Genomic DNA, 21,652 nt, shown 5'->3' on the forward strand with positions numbered 1-21,652 from the left:
AAGATTTCTCGATGAATCCTGTTCAGTAAAAATTAATGGCCATTTGTTTTATAGATCTTCTTTTTTTGTTAGCATTATTGCCACAGCACGTAGTCAATGTGTGTGCAGATTTTTTCATTTATATTTTTTTAACACTTAATTAAAGTCCTGAATTATATAAACTTCTTTGAAAATAAACTCTTAAATATATATTTTATTCTAAGAATTACATAAAATGTATGTAAAATATTATTCATACCTTTTCGAGGGCGATATAAGTATGGCGATGATCTTCGCGTTCGGCAAGAGAGCGTGCGCCCGACGCGGCACGAGGTCTCCGTCGAAGTAAGTCGCTGATTTCTCGAATGTTATCTGCGTGTTATTGCTCTGGCTCGGAGGGAAGAAATTTAAATACCTGGTGTTAACAATACAATAAGTTAATACTTGTTAAATAACAAACCTTTCGAGTGAGAGTGAGTCGAGATGGCCCAGTGGTTAGAACGCGTGCATCTTAACCGATGATTGCGGGTTCAAACCCAGGCAAGCACCGCTGATTCATGTGCTTAATTTGTCTTTATAATTCATATCGTTCTCGGCGGTGAAGGAAAACATCGTGAGGAAACCTGCACGTGACAAATTTCGTAGAAATTCTGTCACATGTGTATTCCACCAACCCGCAATGGAACAAGATGGTGGAATATGTTCCAAACCTTCTCCTCTAAGGGAGAGGAGGCCTCTAGCCCAGCAGTGGGAATTTACAGGCTGTTGTTGTTGTTGTTGTAATATCATTTGGTTCAATAGTTGTGAAGGAGGGACAGACAGACAGAATTACTAACGCATCCATAGTATTCGTATAGATAATGTTTCGTATTTATTTTTATAAATAAATATCAAATAACCAAATCAGAACTTATTACAGATTTAATTTATTATTATTATTTTTAAAACATTTTTGCAGAATTGAATAGCCTAATATTTATTTTTCCCAACTAGATATTGATAACTTTAGTCACCTGAACGATCGGTCACGGCGCTCATTCTCAACGAGAGTTCAGCCGTATGACGGTTTGACGTGCTTTACGTGCTTTTCGAGGGACGAGACTGTAAACTCTGCCAAGTTCCAAAGTTCAAACTACTGCTGAGATTTTTCACTCGACTAAAAAACTCAACTGCCTATTAATAATTTGAACTACGGACATCAGATTTGACTGATTCAACGCTGATTCCATTAGTATTAAAAGGATAAAAATCAATTTCTTCAAATAATATTTACAATATTGTGGTATCAGAATTACTAATACCTCTTTTACTCTCTTTAGTATAGCGTTGACGTCTGTATGAAATGAGTCCCATATTAGATAACGATCGAACCTGCGAATTCCATAACGGTCTGTTGAGCTACAGGGGCTTAAATTCTTACATCGTTGTTAACATTGAATTGCCGGCAAATTAAAGTGTATATGTGTATCTATCATTGAAGTTTTTCTTAAATTTGAGTATGTGCAAAAAATTTAACCACACTGATCTTAAAATAAACTCAACACTGAAAAAAGCTAAATTTATAACGTTTTATTTCGAACTAAACTCCTAGAGTAATCCGTAATCTTACTTTAAATAGACTTTTATTTAAAACATAAAATATTTATTACTTCGAAATGGAATAATTTTATCAAATCTCTAAGAACAATCTTTAAAAAAAAAGGGAAAAGACCATTTGGGATTCATCAAATACTCGTCTCGGAAACTTGAAAGTATTTTAGAAGCAACAATAAAGCGGTTTTATGATCGCCATTTTGTAACCGGCGAGTGTCGTGGCGGCGTGGATCGATGGCAGACATTAAATGGTACCACTGTCACAAGGTTGCGTGCACAAATTACAACCGCCTACTTTGTCCTCGCCAGACTGACTCCACGCGAGTATTTAAGCAAATTGTAATGGAAACTTACGTATAATTTAAGGAATTTTGCTCAGTCCTCACGCCAATTTTTAACACTATCAGAATTAAGAATTTTTTTTTTTTTTTTGTTTCATTTACTTATAATGTTGGTTATTAAATAATTAGTAATACAATTGCAGTGTAAATTCGATTATGCTTATGAGGAATTAATGTTATATGCTTTTGCAAGTTTCAAACCATTTTATTATGACATTCTTTTTAATGTTTCATTTTTAAGTTTTAGTTGTGTCTATATTTTATAGACGAAACGAAACTAGTAGATTCCGAGTTAATGTAAATTAATGGTAACTTTTTGTCAATAGCAGAGTTGAACCTGTGAGTATTTTGTAAGTAAAAATCTATATATTTGTATAAGTTAAAATTCCAATAGCCCAAAATATATTTTATTTTATGAATATTTTATTTTATGAATATACTATGTACTTGTATCTATTGCGATATAAGTACATAATAGAATCATAAATCTACATTTAATGAATATCAATAAATAACTGCGGTTAATCTCATGTCGGAAGAAATAATTAATTACATATAGTATATTACCTATAATAATCAATGCTTCTCTGTAATCGTAATTTCATACACATCGCAAAAACATTTTTTCCTCTGAAAACGTTGACGAAGGCAAAGTTCGTACGTCGTATACAAGGAGGAAAATTTCATAAGAATAGACCTGTAAATCAGCACGTAACAAATTGACATTTGTCGTGTCTTTGCAAAAGTTAACTTCTCTATGACAACGTAAGAGTTGTGAAACGACGGAAAGTAACCGTGGGCGGGGAAGTTACGAATCAAATGTGCGAAAATTTGTTTTCACGGAGACAATTTTCGAATCGTATTCAACGTTACTCACGTCAAAAAGTCCTAAGCGATATGAATGTGAGGACTTTCAATTTCAATTATGTTATATATTATAAAAAAAAAAAGAAATCGATGACATATGTTACATTCGAAAAACGCGTGCACCTTAATCGATGATTGCGGGTTCAAACCCAGGCAAGCACCACTGATTGTTCATGTCCTTAATTCGTGTTTATAATTCATCCCGTGCTCGGCGGCTAAAGAAAACATCGTGCATTCCACCAACCCACATTGGAACAGCGTGATGGAATATTTTCTAAAACCTTCTTCTCGATGGGAGAGGAGGTCTACGCCCAGCTGTGGGAAATTTAGAGGCTGTTGTTGTTGTATGTTAAATTCCAAAACATTTTTATTCACATTGTTATTTTCTTAAATTAGATTTTCGTTAAGTTACCCTTAGAAAGGACCTCTCCTATAAAAACTTATACGACTTTTCTTCTCCCATAACACTCAGTTTTCCGTTGGAACATTAAATGCTACGTTCAGAGCTCTTTGGTATTCCGGGGCTTCACGCAGCTGCTTAGAACGTTTACCGTTAAAGTCGTCAATTAAACTATTTGTAAAGAACTATACATACTATTTTGTGACATCGATTTAATAAAAAAAAAAGTTTAACAATAATGGGCAAGGAAATCCCAAGGGACTATCGTGCGTTCGAAAATAAAAATCAAGTCACTCTTATTTGTGTGGATAAGTGACGAAAAACGTAGTAAGCCATCGTTATCAGATTGTGCTTGATTTGAGTTTTAATGGTAATTAAAATAAAACTTCGATTTTCCATATATCCTTCCATAATTTATAATCTTAACTATTAACTGCAGTCGACCTCGCAACTGATCTCGTTTAGTTGCATTCGCTGTGTCCCGATTAGTGCGTAATCAATATTGATTTTGATCCGGATTTGAGTGCTTAACACAAAAACGTAATGTGAATATATCATTGTACAGCAAAATTGTTTCCTTTTTAGAAACGATTTGATTTGAATCACTACTTCTCTTTGTCACAATTTTTTATTTATAATATTTAAAACCATATTTTCCCGTAAAGGAATCGTTATTGGTATTTGAATTAATTATTATCGAATTAGCATTATTAGCATTGAATATTTTGTGTAGTCAACTGAAAAATACATATTTTTAATAAAACATTATAATTCTTCATACCTTTAGTGTTTTTTTTACACAATATACTAACGTTAAAGAGTTATTCCTTTAATCGCGCTCATATATAGAATTACCTCTTATATAAAAAAAATGGTTTAGATGACCCCATTTTTAACCAAAGTCATTATATATTTAATATACGTTTACCGCCGGATGAGAGCTCGTAAAGCAGCTAATTATTACTGCAAATTAAGAGTCACAAACATCTTTTCTTTTTTTATACTTTGTACTTGTACTGTTCTTGATGTAATCGTTTCCGAATTGTCGTCTCTTTTAGAGATGAATTCATCAAATCGGCGACACAATGTCAACATACGACTAAGCTGATTGAATCAGAATCGAATACTACAATAGTGACGCTCTTTTTTAACCGACGACATGATTACTCCGTTGTTCTCGATATAAAGTACAACACTCCGACCGGTTTATCACTATTCAAAACAATATTTTTCCAACGAAATATTCTAAAAATAAAACGCTTATGCAAAATTTTCGAGTAAATATTTGCTAACCTATTTGAAAACTCGTTCGTAAATTGTGAATTTTGAACGTTAACTAAAATATTCAAAAGATATACAACAAAAGAGTTAAATTTACATGCATATCAAAATAGTACAGTTACTGTTAGTTTACTGATTGATAGTTTAGGGTATAAGAATAGTTAAATTTCTAAATCATTAGATATTAAACCGCCAAACAACTCTTGGTATTGTTGTGTTTCGCTTCGAGAGTCAGTGAGTCGGATTGCCTATCTGACGACCTCCATGGTCGAGTGGTGTGTACACCGGTTTTCATGGGTACGCCACTCCGAGGTCTCGGGTTCGATTCCCGGCCGAGTCAATGTAGATAATCATTACTTTTCTATGTTGTCTTAGGTCTGGGTGTTTGTGGTACCGTCGTTACTTCTGATTTTCCATAACACAAGTGCTTTAGCTACTTACATTGGGATCAAAGTAATGTATGTGATGTTGTCCCATATATTTATTTATAGCACAAGTTACATAACATATTACTTAAAAGGTATGGTGGTGCATTAGTTAGGTAAGAAATAAGGGCGTCTATAAAATTCAGAGGATCGATCCTGACCCTTGACTAGTGACGTACCCAATTCTATCACAAGTGATGAGATGAAAAGGATTCTTCAATCGGATGTTTCAAGTCTCCCTTATAAATTTAAATGCTTGAGCTAAATTTAATACATAATATGTTGTTATAATCCTTCGCTTGTTCTAATAACGTTCATGTACTCCACGCCGTGAGCGTACAAGCGCTGCTATATTTTATTCAAACGCTTACAGTCAACGCGCACGTAAATCTAGCTATTTGTCTTTATTATATGCAGAAAAATGGCAAAGTCCTGAGCGAATTGCGAAACACGACAGCTAGTATAATATTAAACCACCAAAATACCATTACAATTTTATGATACGACGGTCGACATTAATCTCCATAAAAATATTTCTTATTACGGACGACAAAACAACAGGCAGGAATTTGACACTCGCTAATAACTACATTTTAACTATAAATATATTAAAAAAAAAACGGAATTTCTTTCTGATTCTATCCATGCGACGCCGGGGCTTGTTTCTATTATATAACAAAAGTCGCCTCGTATTCACACTCGCATTAGATTTAATTTATACATACGATGAATATGTATAAATGATGTGCCAAGAGTGCATAGTTACCGAAACAGTTAAACTTAGTAGATTGTCGTAGCATAGAGTTATGTCGCCTATAATCTCTCTCAATAAATGGGCTAGATATCGAAATGACATTTTTCCAATTGGCCTAGTCGTTTCCGAGATTAGCGATCGAACATAAAAGTGTAAGATAAGATATACAATTTGATAGTTTTTTTATTTTTATTTGTCAATCGTTTATCGTCGACAAGAGCAATCGTAGAAAAGCATAAGCGACACAATTACCAATAGCGGATCAATATCAAATTAGAGAAAGAAAAATGTATGTAAATTCAAGTTACTCCTTTACAAATATGACATTCTCTGTGTAATCACGTCATCGAATACTAGCTACCCGCCCCGACTTAGCGCGAGTGCAATTAAATATTAACAACGCGTTACAATATAAACATAATTTTATAACCTATGTATAGTCCTCAGATATAAATTAATGTTTGTATTACCAATTAAAATTTCCAAAAACAAAGTTGATTCGGAACGATTTCAGGGCATTGTTTGCAGTCGAACTAAAACGTGAATAGCGCAATGTGTTATACGACTAGCATCGCTATTGGTTCAATTAGATTTTTTCAATATCTATAAATCATAACAAATATCGATCATATTTTTATATGTAGTTTAAAACTACTGCATCGAAAAATGACTGGAGGATTTGATTCATGGTATGAAATATATGCAGTTTATTTTAGTGACGTGCTGCACTATCGAATCCGTCAATTCCATCTCTCTACTGTGACACGTAATAAAACATAAATCTATATTAATGTTATACATGTGAATGTAACTCTGTCTGCCTATCTGTCTGTGGCTCTTTCGCGCCAAACCGCTGATGAAATTTGGTTAGAATAGATAAAGGTTGACTTAAGACAACCTCACACAACAACCTCATAAAACATGACATCAAAACATTTTACGAGTATAAAAAAAAACTTACCAATCCAATCCTTTCAAATAGTTATTGTTATTGAAGAACTGCAATTCCTCATAAGTTGTCGGGCTCGGCAAGTTTGGCACGAGAGTCGGATGCATAGCCAGGAACGTGTACAGAGCGGTACTGCCTGTTTTCTGGGGTCCGATTACCAAAATCTTCGGTAAGGTGTCGCACCATTTACTCTTCGACCAAATGCGACGGTGACGAATATCATCGCACGGATTCTGTTAAAATTATACAAAATAAAATACGTATTAAACATTATACAGGTTAAACATCGTCGTCATGACATTAATCCAATAATTTTAATTACGAAAATTGTATTGGAAATGTCTTCCTGGAATGACATATTAAATTCGACTTTTGCCTTCAATGTTTTTTAATTAATTGAATATCGTACTCTGGTTAAATATTACTATATATTTTTTATATAAATTCATTTTCCGTTTCTCTTAAAATATTAATCCGCGACTGAGGTTACGTTTGTATTATGCGAAAGAAATATATATAATTTTGTAACGCCATGGTCATATATTGAGGATCGAATATGTAAGAATCGCCAAGGGAATCAATTCTGCAAATTGAATCAGCGGGTGGTTTAAAAATTGCTTCAGTGGATATGATGTAACGTAACATTTGGCTCGCGTAAAAATATTTCCTGATATTTTTTATGAACAATATTCAACACTCACGTTTTAAAATATTATTTGTTTAAGGATTTTCACAATTTTCACACTGAATATCTATTCGTGACTATTAATATACACCGCTATATTGTGTTGCTAAATTTAGATTGTGTTACCTGGTAACAATAACACAAAGGCATTTTTAAATAATATCATTTGCATTTATTTAATTATAGAAACGATTAACGCGTTTTAAGATACCACTGTCCAAAAAGTAATTAAGTAATTTAACAAAATATTCTTGATCGAGGGTTGAGCTCGAAAACTACATACATAAAATAAGTATAAAGATATATAACATAAAAAGGGGTTTCCGATGGCAATCATAAACAGTCAGAAAGCTCAGAGATACGATCGACATCTTTACGTAATTCAGAAACTCAGCACAGGAGTATAATCATGCTTGCTTCCAAGTTTATATGTTACCGAGAATTTTAAGTTTACCGATCTTCTGGAATGACCTCAACATCAACAGTATTATAAGCTATTTTATATAAGCATTTACTATATTCCTTATTACTTGAAGATAATACCATAAGGAGTTATTTTACTCCTAGTGTTTAATAAAAGATCAATTTAATAAAAATGCATCTTAAGTGATGATTTCGGGTTCAAGCCCAGGCAAGCACCAATAATTATTCATGTGCTTAATTTGTGTTTATGATTCATATCGTGCTCGGCAGTGAAGGAAAACATCGTGAGGAAACCTGCATGTGTCTAATTTTATGGAAATTCTGCCACATGTGTATTCCACCAACCAGCATTGGAACAGCGTGGTGGAATATGTTCCGAACCTTCTCCTCAAATGGAGAATAGGCCTTAGCTCAGCAGCGGGAAATTTACAGGATATTATTGTTGTTGTTTAATAAAAACTTACTAACTATTCAATGCACACCTGTTTGTTTGTATTTTCAGTGTTAATTGTTGCAATTAGTTACAGAAATATCGAAATACAATAAAAATATTAGCAGTCCGTAATGTCCGTAAATAGAACGAACAAAATACTCCAACCCATTTAAGAGATTTCGTGAGAATTCATTAGAGGAATATTAATTAAATTTTCAACGGCCATTTAATCATCCTCTTTATCATAAACTGTCTAAATTGGTAACACTATCTGTATAATAATGCTTAAATCCAAGTACATAATTTGAATGAAAACAAATTTGATAAATTAATAACAAGTTCCTTGAAAATATATAAAATTGACTATCGTCTAAATATTTACGATGAATAATTGCTGCTTGGAATATATCATATACAATAAATTGTATATGTATTCAAACATTCTAACATGGAAAGATATTTTAAATTTGTTAAAGTGTGGCATTATAAATAAACTTTCGAAATATACGGATCTTTTATAATTGATAAAGCTTTTAACATACATTAAGTCTAATATGAAATTAATTACTATAAAAATAAAAAATATTGTAAAAATCAACGATGAAACAAATTATTATACATAACTAAAGCCCGGACGCTTATGACTTCGAAATTGAATAAATACATAACTGTAGGTATTAATTATAAACATAGATCATTGTAAAAAACGTCGTCGTATCACAATAAAATCTCATTGAAAATCGTGGACAGTATATCAAGATCCCTCACCATTAGAGTGGTTAATTTTCTGTACCTTCTCATATTTCAAACCTATATAGCTAAGGTGAAAAAGCATAGTACAAACACATCGGTTAAGGAAATCATCCAATTTTGCTTATATAGACGATTTAATTAAGTTCATGTTAACATTAAATATATGTCGATTGTCGAGTGTAATCCCCAAACGCACCAACACAAAGCCCTCTTGACTATTCACGAAGCCCTCGTGGTCTAACAGCGATCGAGTACTCCGCATTGTCGTATCCACCTGGCATTGAGGCCCTTTACTATGATTATATTATAATATAATTACATCATCATGTACATATGTACATCAATAAACTATACGTATACGGTACCAAAATTCAATATATAAACTTTTGAGTATGGATACTCGAAATTACAAAACGATATACGATGTAGAGTACAATGAGCGAAAATATCAAACAAGCTCATAATTTACATAGCTCATTATAATTTAAGATTGACTATATTTTAAGAATATGTTCCAAACCCTCTCCTTAATGGAAGAGGAGGCCTTATCCCAGCAGTGGGAAATTAACAGGCTGTTACTATACTTTACTTCATATTTTAAGTATTTTTTATTTTGATAAATATTTATATCTTTAAACAAAAACGATTAGCTTTTCGTATTGCAAAAGTATATTATGAGAGTTCCCGCAAATTTACAAAACTAAATTCTTGCTGAGGAAACAGTAACTTATGCTTATACCATTAGTGTGGCCCCAACCTTGGGAATGTGACAATATTGACAAACTTCAAATCGGCACGGGTGGAACAATTGAAGAGTAATTGGCCTACTCTAAGAGTTTTGTACAAGTCTTATCCAGTTAATTATTTGAAATTCGAAATTTAAAAATTATTTTTAATGTTTTTTATTAAACAGCCTGTAAAATATTCTATATATAATATATCTAAAAATAAACAATTGAAATAGATTTCAATAGAGACATCAAAAGTGACAGATAAATCTCAACACAGCCTCTTTACCTGTCTTCTTCAAAGTTACGATTTTTCGTTTTAATAAAAAAAATCCAAAGATCAACTGGAAATACTTTTAAATATTATTTATAACTATGGCGTATTAATCATTACACAACGATAGAGAATACGTTAGACGATAATATATGCATATATATTATGTTATTGTTGTTCATTCGCATATATGTGTAAATAAAACGTGCCATAAACACTCTAACCCAGTTAACTAACAATTATAATCGATCTATTTGTAAACAGATCAATATATTGCAAATACATCAAATATCATTACTTAGCATTGCGGGTTAAAATTGACTACGACGGCGTACGAGTTCTGAGTTCTGACCATTTTTTGTGCTGGACTATAGCGCACTATCAATCGCGTGATTTAAAATTATAAAATCGATTGTCCTAACATAAAAAGAACATTCGAAATTAAAAAAAAAAACGATTGTTTCTTTAAGACATTGAGTTTAAATAATTTTGTATAACAATTATTGATGTTTATGTATAGTACGACACAACTTAGATGTAGCATCGACAAATTTAATAACCGATTATTGCGGATTTACACGACCAATAGGAATCCACTCCCTATCGCGCCATTCGTCGCTATAGATTCTCGCGTCAGTTCAACCCGAGAAAGCAAGGGCATGTAAATCGACGTGCCAAATTTACGAATATATTAGTTCATCAAGTTATTGCGTTTGTGTAAAGATCATATTCACATTAGATATAAATATTGATAATTTGGGAGAGCGTACTTAATTCGGATGTGATTGGTTTTACGAATTTTGCCGATGCTACATCTAAGTTGTGTCGTACTATACTGATATGACTTTGTACTTACCCCCCATAACGGATTCAGTTCGTCGGGCCTCAGCTGGAAGTACTTCTCAGCGAGGGCCAGAGGCGGAGCGGACGCGAGACGTACGTTCGTCCAGCATCTCAGGAACTTCACGACGGATTCGAAGGTGTACAGGGCCAAGCGGTCGTTGCCGTAGTTAGACATGTGCGTCATGAACACGTTTATCTGTGGAACACGACAAATCATCAATGCTATTGCAATTCATTGCCCAAAACTGCATAAATATAAATAAATAAATATATGAGACAATATCACATACATTACTCTGATCCCAATGTAAGTAGCTGAAGCACTTGTGTTATGGAAATCAGAAGTAACGACGGTACCACAAACACCCAGACTCAAGACAACATAGAAAGCTAATGGTAATCTACATCGACTCGGCCGGGAATCGAACCCGGGACCTCAGAGTGGCGTACCAATGAAAACCGGTATACACACCACTCGACCATGGAGGTCGTCATGCATGTTATTTATAATTGCATAAAAATATTTTCATCGGTATTCCATTTTTGTCAGTATTTTATTTAATAAAAAAAAAATGTAAGCCAATATCGTAAATCGAATTAACTAACATAGAACGCTTTTTAGATTGCAATGTGTGATGTTTTAATCAAATCGTTTGTGATTTTATATGACATCGTACAAGAGACGACCTCCGTGGTCGAGTAGTGTGTAGCGCGCTCCCGGGTTCGATTCCCGGTCGAGTAAATGTAGAAAAAGTTTTGTATGTTGTCTTGGGTCTAATTGTTTGTGGTACCGTCTTTACTTCTGGTTTTCCATAACACAAGTGCTTTAAGCTACTAACATTGGGTTTAAAGTAATGTTTGTGTTGTTGTCTAATATTTATTTACTATACAAGAGAAGTAGCTATAGCTGGATATATTTATAAATATTTTTTAACTAAGCTCATGCCTCTTTGGCATTAATTAAAAAAAAAAAAAAACAATTTACATACTATATAAAATATATTCAACGGAATAGATATTTGTGAAACTATTCCAAATATAACCACGTATGTATGTATATTTTGATTACAAAGGTTTTTACGCTTTCCACTTTATAGTACACCACTACACGTAGCATCAATTTCTATACCGTTCAATCGCCCTTATATAATTGGTATACATTTGAATATGGATAATATTTTAGCGCAAATAGAATCGGATTATAGTTTACAAACAAAGTTTAAGAGGCATTTCGACAAATATCGGGCATTATCTAGTAATGTACATTGTGTATAAAGCATTGTGTTTCATAATTAAAACTAGCATTTATACATTAAACATAGATATATATTATGTACACATTATGGACTAATATATTGTATTTAAGTTGAAAAAATGTATCAAGTATTTTTTCCGAAAAGTCAACTGTCAACAATATGTTTACAACAACAACAGCCTGAAAATTTCCCACAGCTGGGCGAAGGCCTTCTCTCCCCTTAAGGAGCAGGTTTGAAACATATTCCACCACGCTCTTCCAATTCAGGTTGTTGGAATACACATGTGGCAGATTTTCTATGAAATTAGACAAAGGAAGGTTTGATAACGATGACGATGGCGATTTTCCCTCACCGCTGAGCACGAAATGAATTATAAAAACAAATTAAGCACATGAATATTCAGCGGTGCTTGCCTGGGTTTGAACCCAATCATTGGTTAAGATGCTCGCCTTGTAACCACTGGACCATTTAGGCTCTTCATTCTTTAGGCAATATGTTTAGATGTCCGCAAATATTAATATCAAGTAGAATCAACCCAATACTTAAGGATATACAATTTTTAAATAATGTAAATCTTCGTCGAGAGTTTAAACTTAAATATTATGAAAAAGCAACCAGCGCTCGACTAATTGGCATGTTTAAGCAATATCTCTGTGCGGTAGAAAATACACAAAAAATGCTGTAGAACAGTATATTTTGTTAGGGAGAATAAAGAGGAAAATTATTATTTGATATGAACTGTGCTTTCAATTAACACTCTTAATTAAAGGACAATACAGAATATCGATTATCGTAATTCAAATACTAAGTTATTGTGTGTAAATGTGTGAGTTATCATCTTATCAATAGCGATGTGTCTGTTGTTATAGATGTCTTATTTTAATTGCACTATCGACCATAATGAGATTTGTTTTAAGGTCATAATACAAAAACAAAATTTATCAATCTAAAGAAGTAATCGCGCAGAATAATAGTTTCCTTAAAATCGTTATTGGTATTTCCATGTCTTGTTGGCCACTGCAAAAGTATTCAACAACAACAAACAACAACAACAGCCTGTAAATTCCCACTGCTAGGCTAAAGGCCTCCTCTCCCTTTGAGAAGAAGGTTTGGAACATATTCCACCACGCTGTCCCAATGCGGGTTGGTGGAATACACATGTGGCAGAATTTCTATGAAATTCGTCACATGCAGGTTTCCTCACGATGTTTTCCTTTACCCCTGAGCACGAGATGTGCACGAATTATAAACACAAATTAAGCACATGATTCAGCGGTGCTTGCCTGGGTTTGAACCCGCAATCATCGGTTAAGATGCACGCGTTCTATCCACTGGGCCATCTCGACTCTCAAAAGTATTCACCAACCTCTATTATTATAAAAAGACGATAAGATAACAGCATTTCTTTTAAATTTGTTATAATTACCAAAATCATTGTATTTTATTATTAAGATCGTCATTATTAATAATAAAAAGTAAAAGTTATTAATAATTTACATTTTCCTTCTATTTCGGCTACTATTAAAATGATAAATAATTTTCAATTCAAAATGAGATCACACGAGGCCGTAAAATACGAAAAAAATTAAAAATAAAACTTTTTTTTTAAATAAACAAAAGCCAAACGTCAAACGTAATAATTACTCAATTGTGAAGTTCAAGTGGATGTAAAGAACGTTTGACGAAATTCGGTAAAAGACCAGCGGTAAATTGAACTAGGGATGGTATTGACGACCGTTAGGAACACTCGACGAGCGTGCGGTGCCCGTTCTCAACTAGTAACGAGACCATCGACATACCACAAAGTTGTCGAGATAAATTCAACGCAAATTCTACATCGTTTTATATTAGATCCACTTTTGTTTGTTATAATGGATCGTGAAATAGGTTCGCAACTTTTAATATATTCCAATGGTCGTCGAGTGGAAAATTAAAATTAAATCTGACATTGATATTATGTGTATCTCTGTAGATAACTATTTTATCAATTTGAATAAAATATACGGAGGATACGAAAAATGTAGTTTAAAACAAACAAAGAAATGGCACAAATATAGCGATATTGGATTTTAAGTTTGACTACAAACTATGACGAGATAACCAGTGGTTAGAACAGACATCTTAACCGATGTTTGCAGGTTCAAAGCTTCGTTTCAGGTTCGGTTCAGGCAATCGGATCAGGCAAGCGGTTCAGGCAATCGGTTCAGGCAATCGGTTCAGGCAAGTAATACAGAATTTTCTTGTTGGTGAAGAAAAACATCGTGAGGAGAGCTATAATTTGACGCTCGCAACATTAATATAAACAATAATTGTTTATATAATATAACACATTTATTGAAAAAACTAGCTTTCTATAATCCCTTTTATTACTATATAACTATGCCAAATATGATTATCAAAGCGGTAAAAAAGCCCTTCAATAATCATTAATATATTGATGGTAGGATAATTGCGAAAAGTTGTTCACATATATTAATGAAGCCATGATATAGGCTATAAGTTTCATTATTTTACTCAAAATATTTAAAAATTATGTCGAGCTGAGTCGAGATGGCCCAGTGGTTAGAACGCGTGCATCTTAACCGATGATTGCGGGTTCAAACCCAGGCAAGCACCGCTGATTCATGTGCTTAATTTGTCTTTATAATTCATCTCGTGCTCAGTGGTGAAAAAAAACATCGTGAGGAAACCTGCATGTGACATATTACATAGAAATTCTGGCACATGTGTATTCCACCAACCCGCATTGGAACAGCGTGGTGGAATATGTTCCAAAAACCTTCTCCTCAAAGGGAGAGGAGGCCTTTAGCCCAGCAGTGGGAATTTACAGGCTGTTGTTGTTGTTGTTGTTGTATGTCGAGCTAAACAGGCAAGCAGCTAATAGGCAACACGTATACCAATTAATATCTTAAAATATGATATTTAAACAGTTATACGCAATTCCTGATCGAGCAACCGACCGCTTTGAGCTAATAGCGAGAAAAACGCTAAATTTTAGCAAAAATATGTAACAAATAAAAGTCGTATCTAAATGATTCTAGACGTACCTATAAACAGATAGTATATATTCGTAATGCGCTATAAGATCTAATGGAATAATGTTTTCGTTCAGGTGATTCTAATATAAAACATATATTTCAATTGTGTGATTTTTTTCTTTCAATTTGATGAATATAACACAAAAATATATTAAAAATAACAAACACTAAAAGTCGGAGTATTCTTCATTTCTTATTTTATTTCTTAATCATATATCATCGATTTAAATAAAATTATATTGTTTTTTTTTTTTTTTTTTTTTTAATTAAAATGATGCAATACTTTCAGTGCCAAAAACAGACCAAAACTTTACATCACAAGTAACTTTGCTTATTACTAGTTACAATGATAAATCGTAAACATAGTTAAGATAAACAAAAGCACCAGCTTCAGACCACTTCCGGAAACTTACACACAACTCCGCCCGCATATTGCGAACTCTGGAACAACAATTACGAATGCAAATGGTCAATAGTAAATCCCACTTACCGGGTTATTGATGACCGTTTGGAACAGCTCCCCGCCTTGTATGGAGCGGTCGAGACGCTGCCTGCCGCCGGGATATCGCTCCAAGAGTAACGTGTGCGTGAATAGCCCGCATGTCTGACGTGGCAGCACCATTACACCTCGGTGACGGAAACCGCGACGTAGCCTAAAAGTTACACGAACGTCATAAAACTTTTGTCAAAATTGAACGTGTGTGTTGTACGTGAGTGTGTGTGTGAGTGTTAGAGTCTTTATAAAATACGAGATAACTATGTAATGAAATAATGACAACATCTGAAACTACCCCAACAATTAATACACATTGATTATTTGTATACAAAATAACACAATGATTAAATTTCGAATTACAAAAAATATTTTAATAATTTAATTATTAACCAACAAATCATTTTGATATATGTGAAACCGTTACAAAGGAGAATGCCCAAAATACTATGGACTTTAGTATCGCCACAAAAATTTTTGTGTCAACTTTAATTCATGTTTATTTTATAGTGATAATGCTACAGAAACATATAAAAATAAAACAACATGGCTAAAACTCCGGAATTAATAAATATAAAAGTATTATTAATAAAATAAAAGTAGTTGTTAAATCTATATTAAGGTACGCTATGGTTTGAAAATAAGCCCAGCAGTGACAGCTGTTGAAAGAATGAAAGAGAAAGAGTCAGATGGAGAGAGAGAGAGAGAAATAAAACAATTAGGCAATATACAAAAATTATTTTATTTCATATTAATCATTTATATTCTTCAAAAATATAACAATATTCTTCAAAAATGTTATCTAAAAATTGGGCTGGTGCATTTACATCATTAAACGTACGCGCCTGCTGATCTCTTGGTTTAATTGCCGTTTCTCTGATGAAGTGACAGGTGGGTTTTCACGTCGTTCACAATCACTGTGGTTAAATTATAAGTCACAAGGTAAACTCTGCAAGGATTAAAAGTATAACTAAAGCAAAGGAGTCTCAGCCTCACAATCACTTTAGCTTATACTAACACCAATGCTGTTATACACGTACTAAAATATTACCACGAGCTTAAAACAAACAATGAAAACAGTTACTGAGTGACATATTACTGGTGCTGCCAGACAGAAGAAAAAGTTATTATCGATTTAGTTATCGATTATTTATTTATTAATTATCTGTTTATAAATTGTATCTATATAAACAAAAAGTCTTTTTAATGCATATTGCATATATTATAATAGTGTTATGCATATTTTAAGTATTTTTAGATAAAATGTAAAAAGTTCCATTATATGTATATTGGAAATTAATTTTAAAAATAAGAATCGAAACTCGCAACGTCATCATAATCGGACTGAGTTGATCGATTTTATAAATATACAATGTAGACGAAACAACTACTTTTTTTTTTGTTTGAAGTTATCCGGAGATATTATAATGTCATCATATTTAAAATAATTTGTTTAATTTTACTTTATAATAACTAAGTTTATAAAAAAGAGACACAAGAAGATTTTTTGCGATACTATTATTGGGCATTCTCCTTTAAAAAGTAAAAATCGTGTAGAGATTTGTACGAATTATTGTGTAGGAATTATTTTTCTAATTTAAATTGTAATTGTTTCGAGGTATGTGCTGGCCGTGTTCGCTAATTTAAAAAAAACAATGCAAATTCAACACTTTATGGCACTACTAGAATTCTCTTCCAGCATATGTGGGGACGCAAAAAGACCCTCTAAACGCGGACCAACACATATTTATCTTAGTTATTAAACGGCGCTGTGTGGCGTTGAATTTTCGGTTGCAAAAGTTTAACTTGTTAATTATGTTGCAATACGACGATCAAAGAGCGTGTTTTTAACAATTTTAATATAGCGAGTTCGGTTGTTTGTTATTAGCACAGGAAGTACAAAGCCATTTGGACAAGTCGTTTACTATAAACACTCGAGTCTTATATATAAAGCCATTATTATATTTAATTATAAATTTATTAGAATCGAGATGGCCCAGTGGTTAGAAGGCGTGCATCTTAACCGATGATTGTGGGTTCAAACCCAGGCAAGCACCGCTGATTCATATGTTTAATTTGTCTTTATAATTCATCTCGTGCTCAGCGGTGAAGGAAAAACATCGTGAGGAAACCTGCATGTGACAAATTTCATAGAAATTCTGCCACATGTGTATTCCACCAACCCGCATTGGAACAGCGTGGTGGAATATGTTCCAAACCTTTCTCCTCAAAGGGAGAGGAGGCCTTTAGCCCAGCAGTGGGAATTCACAGGCTGTTGTTGTTGTTGTGTTGTATAAATATATTGATTTCTCTCTATATGGTTTTCAATAAATTATCGAAAAAAAAAATGTAATATTTTTCGAGTCGTACAGAAAGCACATACGTTTGAAATGAATTCCATTTCGTTCGAAAACGCCGCCCGTAACATAACATGCCATTTTGGATTGGATATTCAATCTCGTACATTGGTATTGCATAGTCGAGTATCTCTACAGAAATGCGCTCACGTTGTAAAGCGATGCGTCGCCGCAACGCATCGCTTGCGGTCCGCAGGACTTTCGGAACCACAATACTGGACCACTAACAATTCCCAATATCACGCTAGTTTCATACACCTCGATGTACGTACATACGTACAGTTTGTACCAATTTCGTTCACAAGTATAAATTCGTCAGTCAATACGTAAGTGTCCGGCCGTAACGTTTTAATTTATAAACGACATTTACAATTTAATTTATCGCCGTTCGGATCAATACGAATTGGTATGTTTTAATTAGTTCCGATTTCGTTGTTCAATATCAATTTTTAATACAATTGTAATGACAAATCACTTCTAAAGATAAAATAAGATTAATTTTTATCGATTAATATTTATAAAAGTACGTTGTGAATTAGAGAAATTTGGAATGCATTAAGAAATGTGAAGTATGATCGTTAAGATTCGAAAAGATATGGATTTCTTAAACAAGATCGCATAAATGTATATAAGTATTTCTAAAAATGAATTTGAAAATATTGATACCATAGTAAACAAACTCTCACTGTATACGGTAAGATTATTATAAATACATAACCGCTTAAATAGCAAGTTTCAATGTGTATCGCCGGGCAACTCGATATAGGAAGTCGTAAACAAGTTCTGTATGGACCAACCAGCTATAAACTAAATTTAATATGGTATGTATTGAATCGAAGACTAACTTTGTTATAGACTGTAATATTGAAATAACATATTTGCGCACAAATTTTCAATTTGATTGAATTGCAATCCGCACTGACTTCAGACGGATGGAACTAGGGATTATTTCCATAAAACTTTCAGTTAGTAATAACAAGTCATAGTCTGTTAATGTCCCACTGTTGGGCTAACGCCTCATCTCCCTTTGGGGATAAGATTTGGAGGTAATTCCACCACGCTCCTCAAAAATGAATCGGTGGATATATTTGACGAATTTTATTGCAATAAGACGAGCACGATGAATGGTGATGATTTGGAACCCGCAATCATCTGTTAAAATACATGCCTTATAACCACTGGTCCATCTCGGTTCTAATAGTAGTAGTAAAAAACTCATTGCAAATTCATATCATTGTGCGTCAAAAAGATTTTACAAATAAACTCATTTTTTTAAATCATATACATATATGTTGATATGCGATGACGTGCGTAATTCGTAATGCGTTATGCACATACACATTAATTTTGATCTCTGCGTTGATGGAAAAATCCTAAGAAAAGTGTCGGGTGAAAATCTTCCACATGTGTACCATTGGAGCAACGAAGTAGAGTAAGCTCCCGATCTTCTCAATTTCTTCTAAAACAATCCTAATTTTTATCTGTTAAGTTTGTCATGATGTCATGTATATGTGAATAACAACAGACTATTATTTTAAACTTACCTAGCTGGTCGTAAATGGGGGTATTCTTCGGTACTCGTCACTTTTACATCCCAGACCTTTCTCCACGCTTCGTACAACGGTTCGTGTACGGGATACACTCCTGAATGATGCGGTGATACTGAGTAGCACGAATTGGTTGGAATGCCGTGCTCGATCGCGAACTGTTTATTCATCGTCATCTCAGTTTCGAGTTGGGAAACGTTGTTGTATAGATGTGGTTGCTGATGATTCCACATGTGGCAAAACCTGTTAAAAGTATTTTATTTTATAGCAGTAGAGTATAGTATTTCAGTGGCTCACAATTGTATAAATGGAATAAAAACTGGTCTTAACGACCAAAACAAAATGTTATAAATATAACACACATATTTACATACATAAAAGAACATACATATCATTTATTACAATATAAAATATCTTATTTATTGAACATTGAAAATTACATTTAAAATCTGTAATACTTTGTCATTTTCACAAGTTTGCCAAAAGTATATAATTATTATTGTATCTCAAATTTTATGTAAATATAAGTTTAAAAATGTAGATATCAAGGTCTAAAGCAATCATTCACGCTTCTCTATAAAGAATGAAGACTTGAGAAACATAATAATTTCCAACGCACCAGTTAAAATGTTCCCTGTTTTTCAGTAAAGCGTCGTCGCCTCGATTCTCCAAGATCGTACCGTGATGGTAGTACTTTGCGCTGAAACCGAGGTTGAACCGGAATCCCGGCACGAGACGCTGTAGCGCCGCCTGAGACGCCAACAACGCCGACACATCCTCTTCGTGTAGACGCGTACCTGCATCGAGAAAAAAGCATTCTTTACAAAATATGAAAATAACTTTAGCAAGTCTGTAAGTTGTCTCATAACGATTTATGCCTGGTTCCTTGTATTTATGAATTGGTACTATTTATCAGTATACGAACATTTTTGAATGACGAGTATCTTTAAGTTCAGTCCTATTCGATTTTTATATCTTTACAATAATTATGTATGTAGTTTATAAACTTATCTGAATAATAAATATATAATTTTTTTATCACAATTGGGTCTACATATATAGCTATATTCGGCATATATGTTTTTTTAAAACGGAAACAAAGCAATTTTCGAGTTAATAGACCCACGTAATACGATTTTCTCGTACTAACACTATCCGCCTATTCAATATAAACTGATTGTTTTGAGTGAATTTCAAATAAGCATTTCATTTTTACCACATATTTTCATTTTAACATCTCAAAATAAATATATTGAAATACTTCTTTCTCCATCATACTTTGGCAAAATATCAATAGCCTGTTTCGGTGAAGTTTGTGTTTCAATGAAGATTGAGTGAGCCAATTGAGTGATCACAGGTCAGGAACATAACATCTTAGATCGCATGGTTAGCGGTATATTGAAGTTTTAAGGAGTAGTTTCACTTGTAGTACCAAAGTTACCAAACGTGACGTACATGCTTGCTTGTTATTGATAGATTCTCATACGGAATATCGACAACAATAAATATAGTTAGACATACTGATCGGTTCAGTCGCTGTCATCTGTCTTTTCAATAAAATATTTAGTTATTTCCGGAATATATCAAAGGGTATCTATCACTATCGACTAAATCGATGTTATCAACGCTTTTTTTATCTTTCGCCGAATGAACGCAATTTCGTCACAATCTAGATCGCTCACTTGTAAACAACGTTTGTTTAACACGTCTAAAAATATCGCTGAGCTGACGGGAAGTAGATTTGAATCTGTAACTGTTATGAAAATACATTAAACGATAAACACACGAGAGTGACGCGAAGACGAAGTCTCCGAGAAAAAGTTATTATTGGAATTAACATGAAATAATAATATTTATTTAGATATTCTTCTTATTTTTATAAATGAAATCATCTTTGTTATTACCAATTGTATATCAGTCATAGCGTATGAATAATAATCTCGTTAAAGAAATATCATGTCATATTTTGTTTGCTATAATTCAATATGTCATATGTAGCGGCGACTGCTTTTAATGCAACTCGACGAAGATGCAATTTAAATGACAGACCATATTAAAATCAAATAAAGAGAAAATCGTAAAATATCAATGATTTTTCGCTTATCCAATAAATGGCCTCCTCTGTTCCCGGACACGTCATGCGTCACAATTTTATTGCATCGCTACGTATTAATACAAATTGAACTCAATATAAACAATCGGATCAGATTTAAAGTTGGCGGGGACGAAATGA

General features: G+C 33.2%; 1 protein-coding gene across 2 annotated transcripts in view; it reads right to left on the reverse strand.

Moving 5' to 3' along the window:
* LOC124530165 (bifunctional heparan sulfate N-deacetylase/N-sulfotransferase) overlaps positions 1–21,652 on the reverse strand; it is a 123,892-nt gene that overhangs the window by 11,322 nt on the left and 90,918 nt on the right. For both annotated transcript variants that reach the window (XM_047104161.1, XM_047104160.1), the window contains exons 7-12: positions 20,039–20,216; positions 19,417–19,662; positions 15,513–15,675; positions 10,742–10,924; positions 6,602–6,822; positions 239–394 (exon numbers count right to left, since the gene is read on the reverse strand). In XM_047104161.1, the coding sequence (XP_046960117.1) occupies positions 239–394; positions 6,602–6,822; positions 10,742–10,924; positions 15,513–15,675; positions 19,417–19,662; positions 20,039–20,216 (1,147 nt within the window). The remainder of the gene's footprint in view (positions 1–238; positions 395–6,601; positions 6,823–10,741; positions 10,925–15,512; positions 15,676–19,416; positions 19,663–20,038; positions 20,217–21,652) is intronic.

The sequence above is a fragment of the Vanessa cardui genome, chromosome 6 (genome assembly GCF_905220365.1).
Source record: "Vanessa cardui chromosome 6, ilVanCard2.1, whole genome shotgun sequence".
Taxonomy (NCBI): Eukaryota; Metazoa; Arthropoda; class Insecta; order Lepidoptera; family Nymphalidae; genus Vanessa; species Vanessa cardui.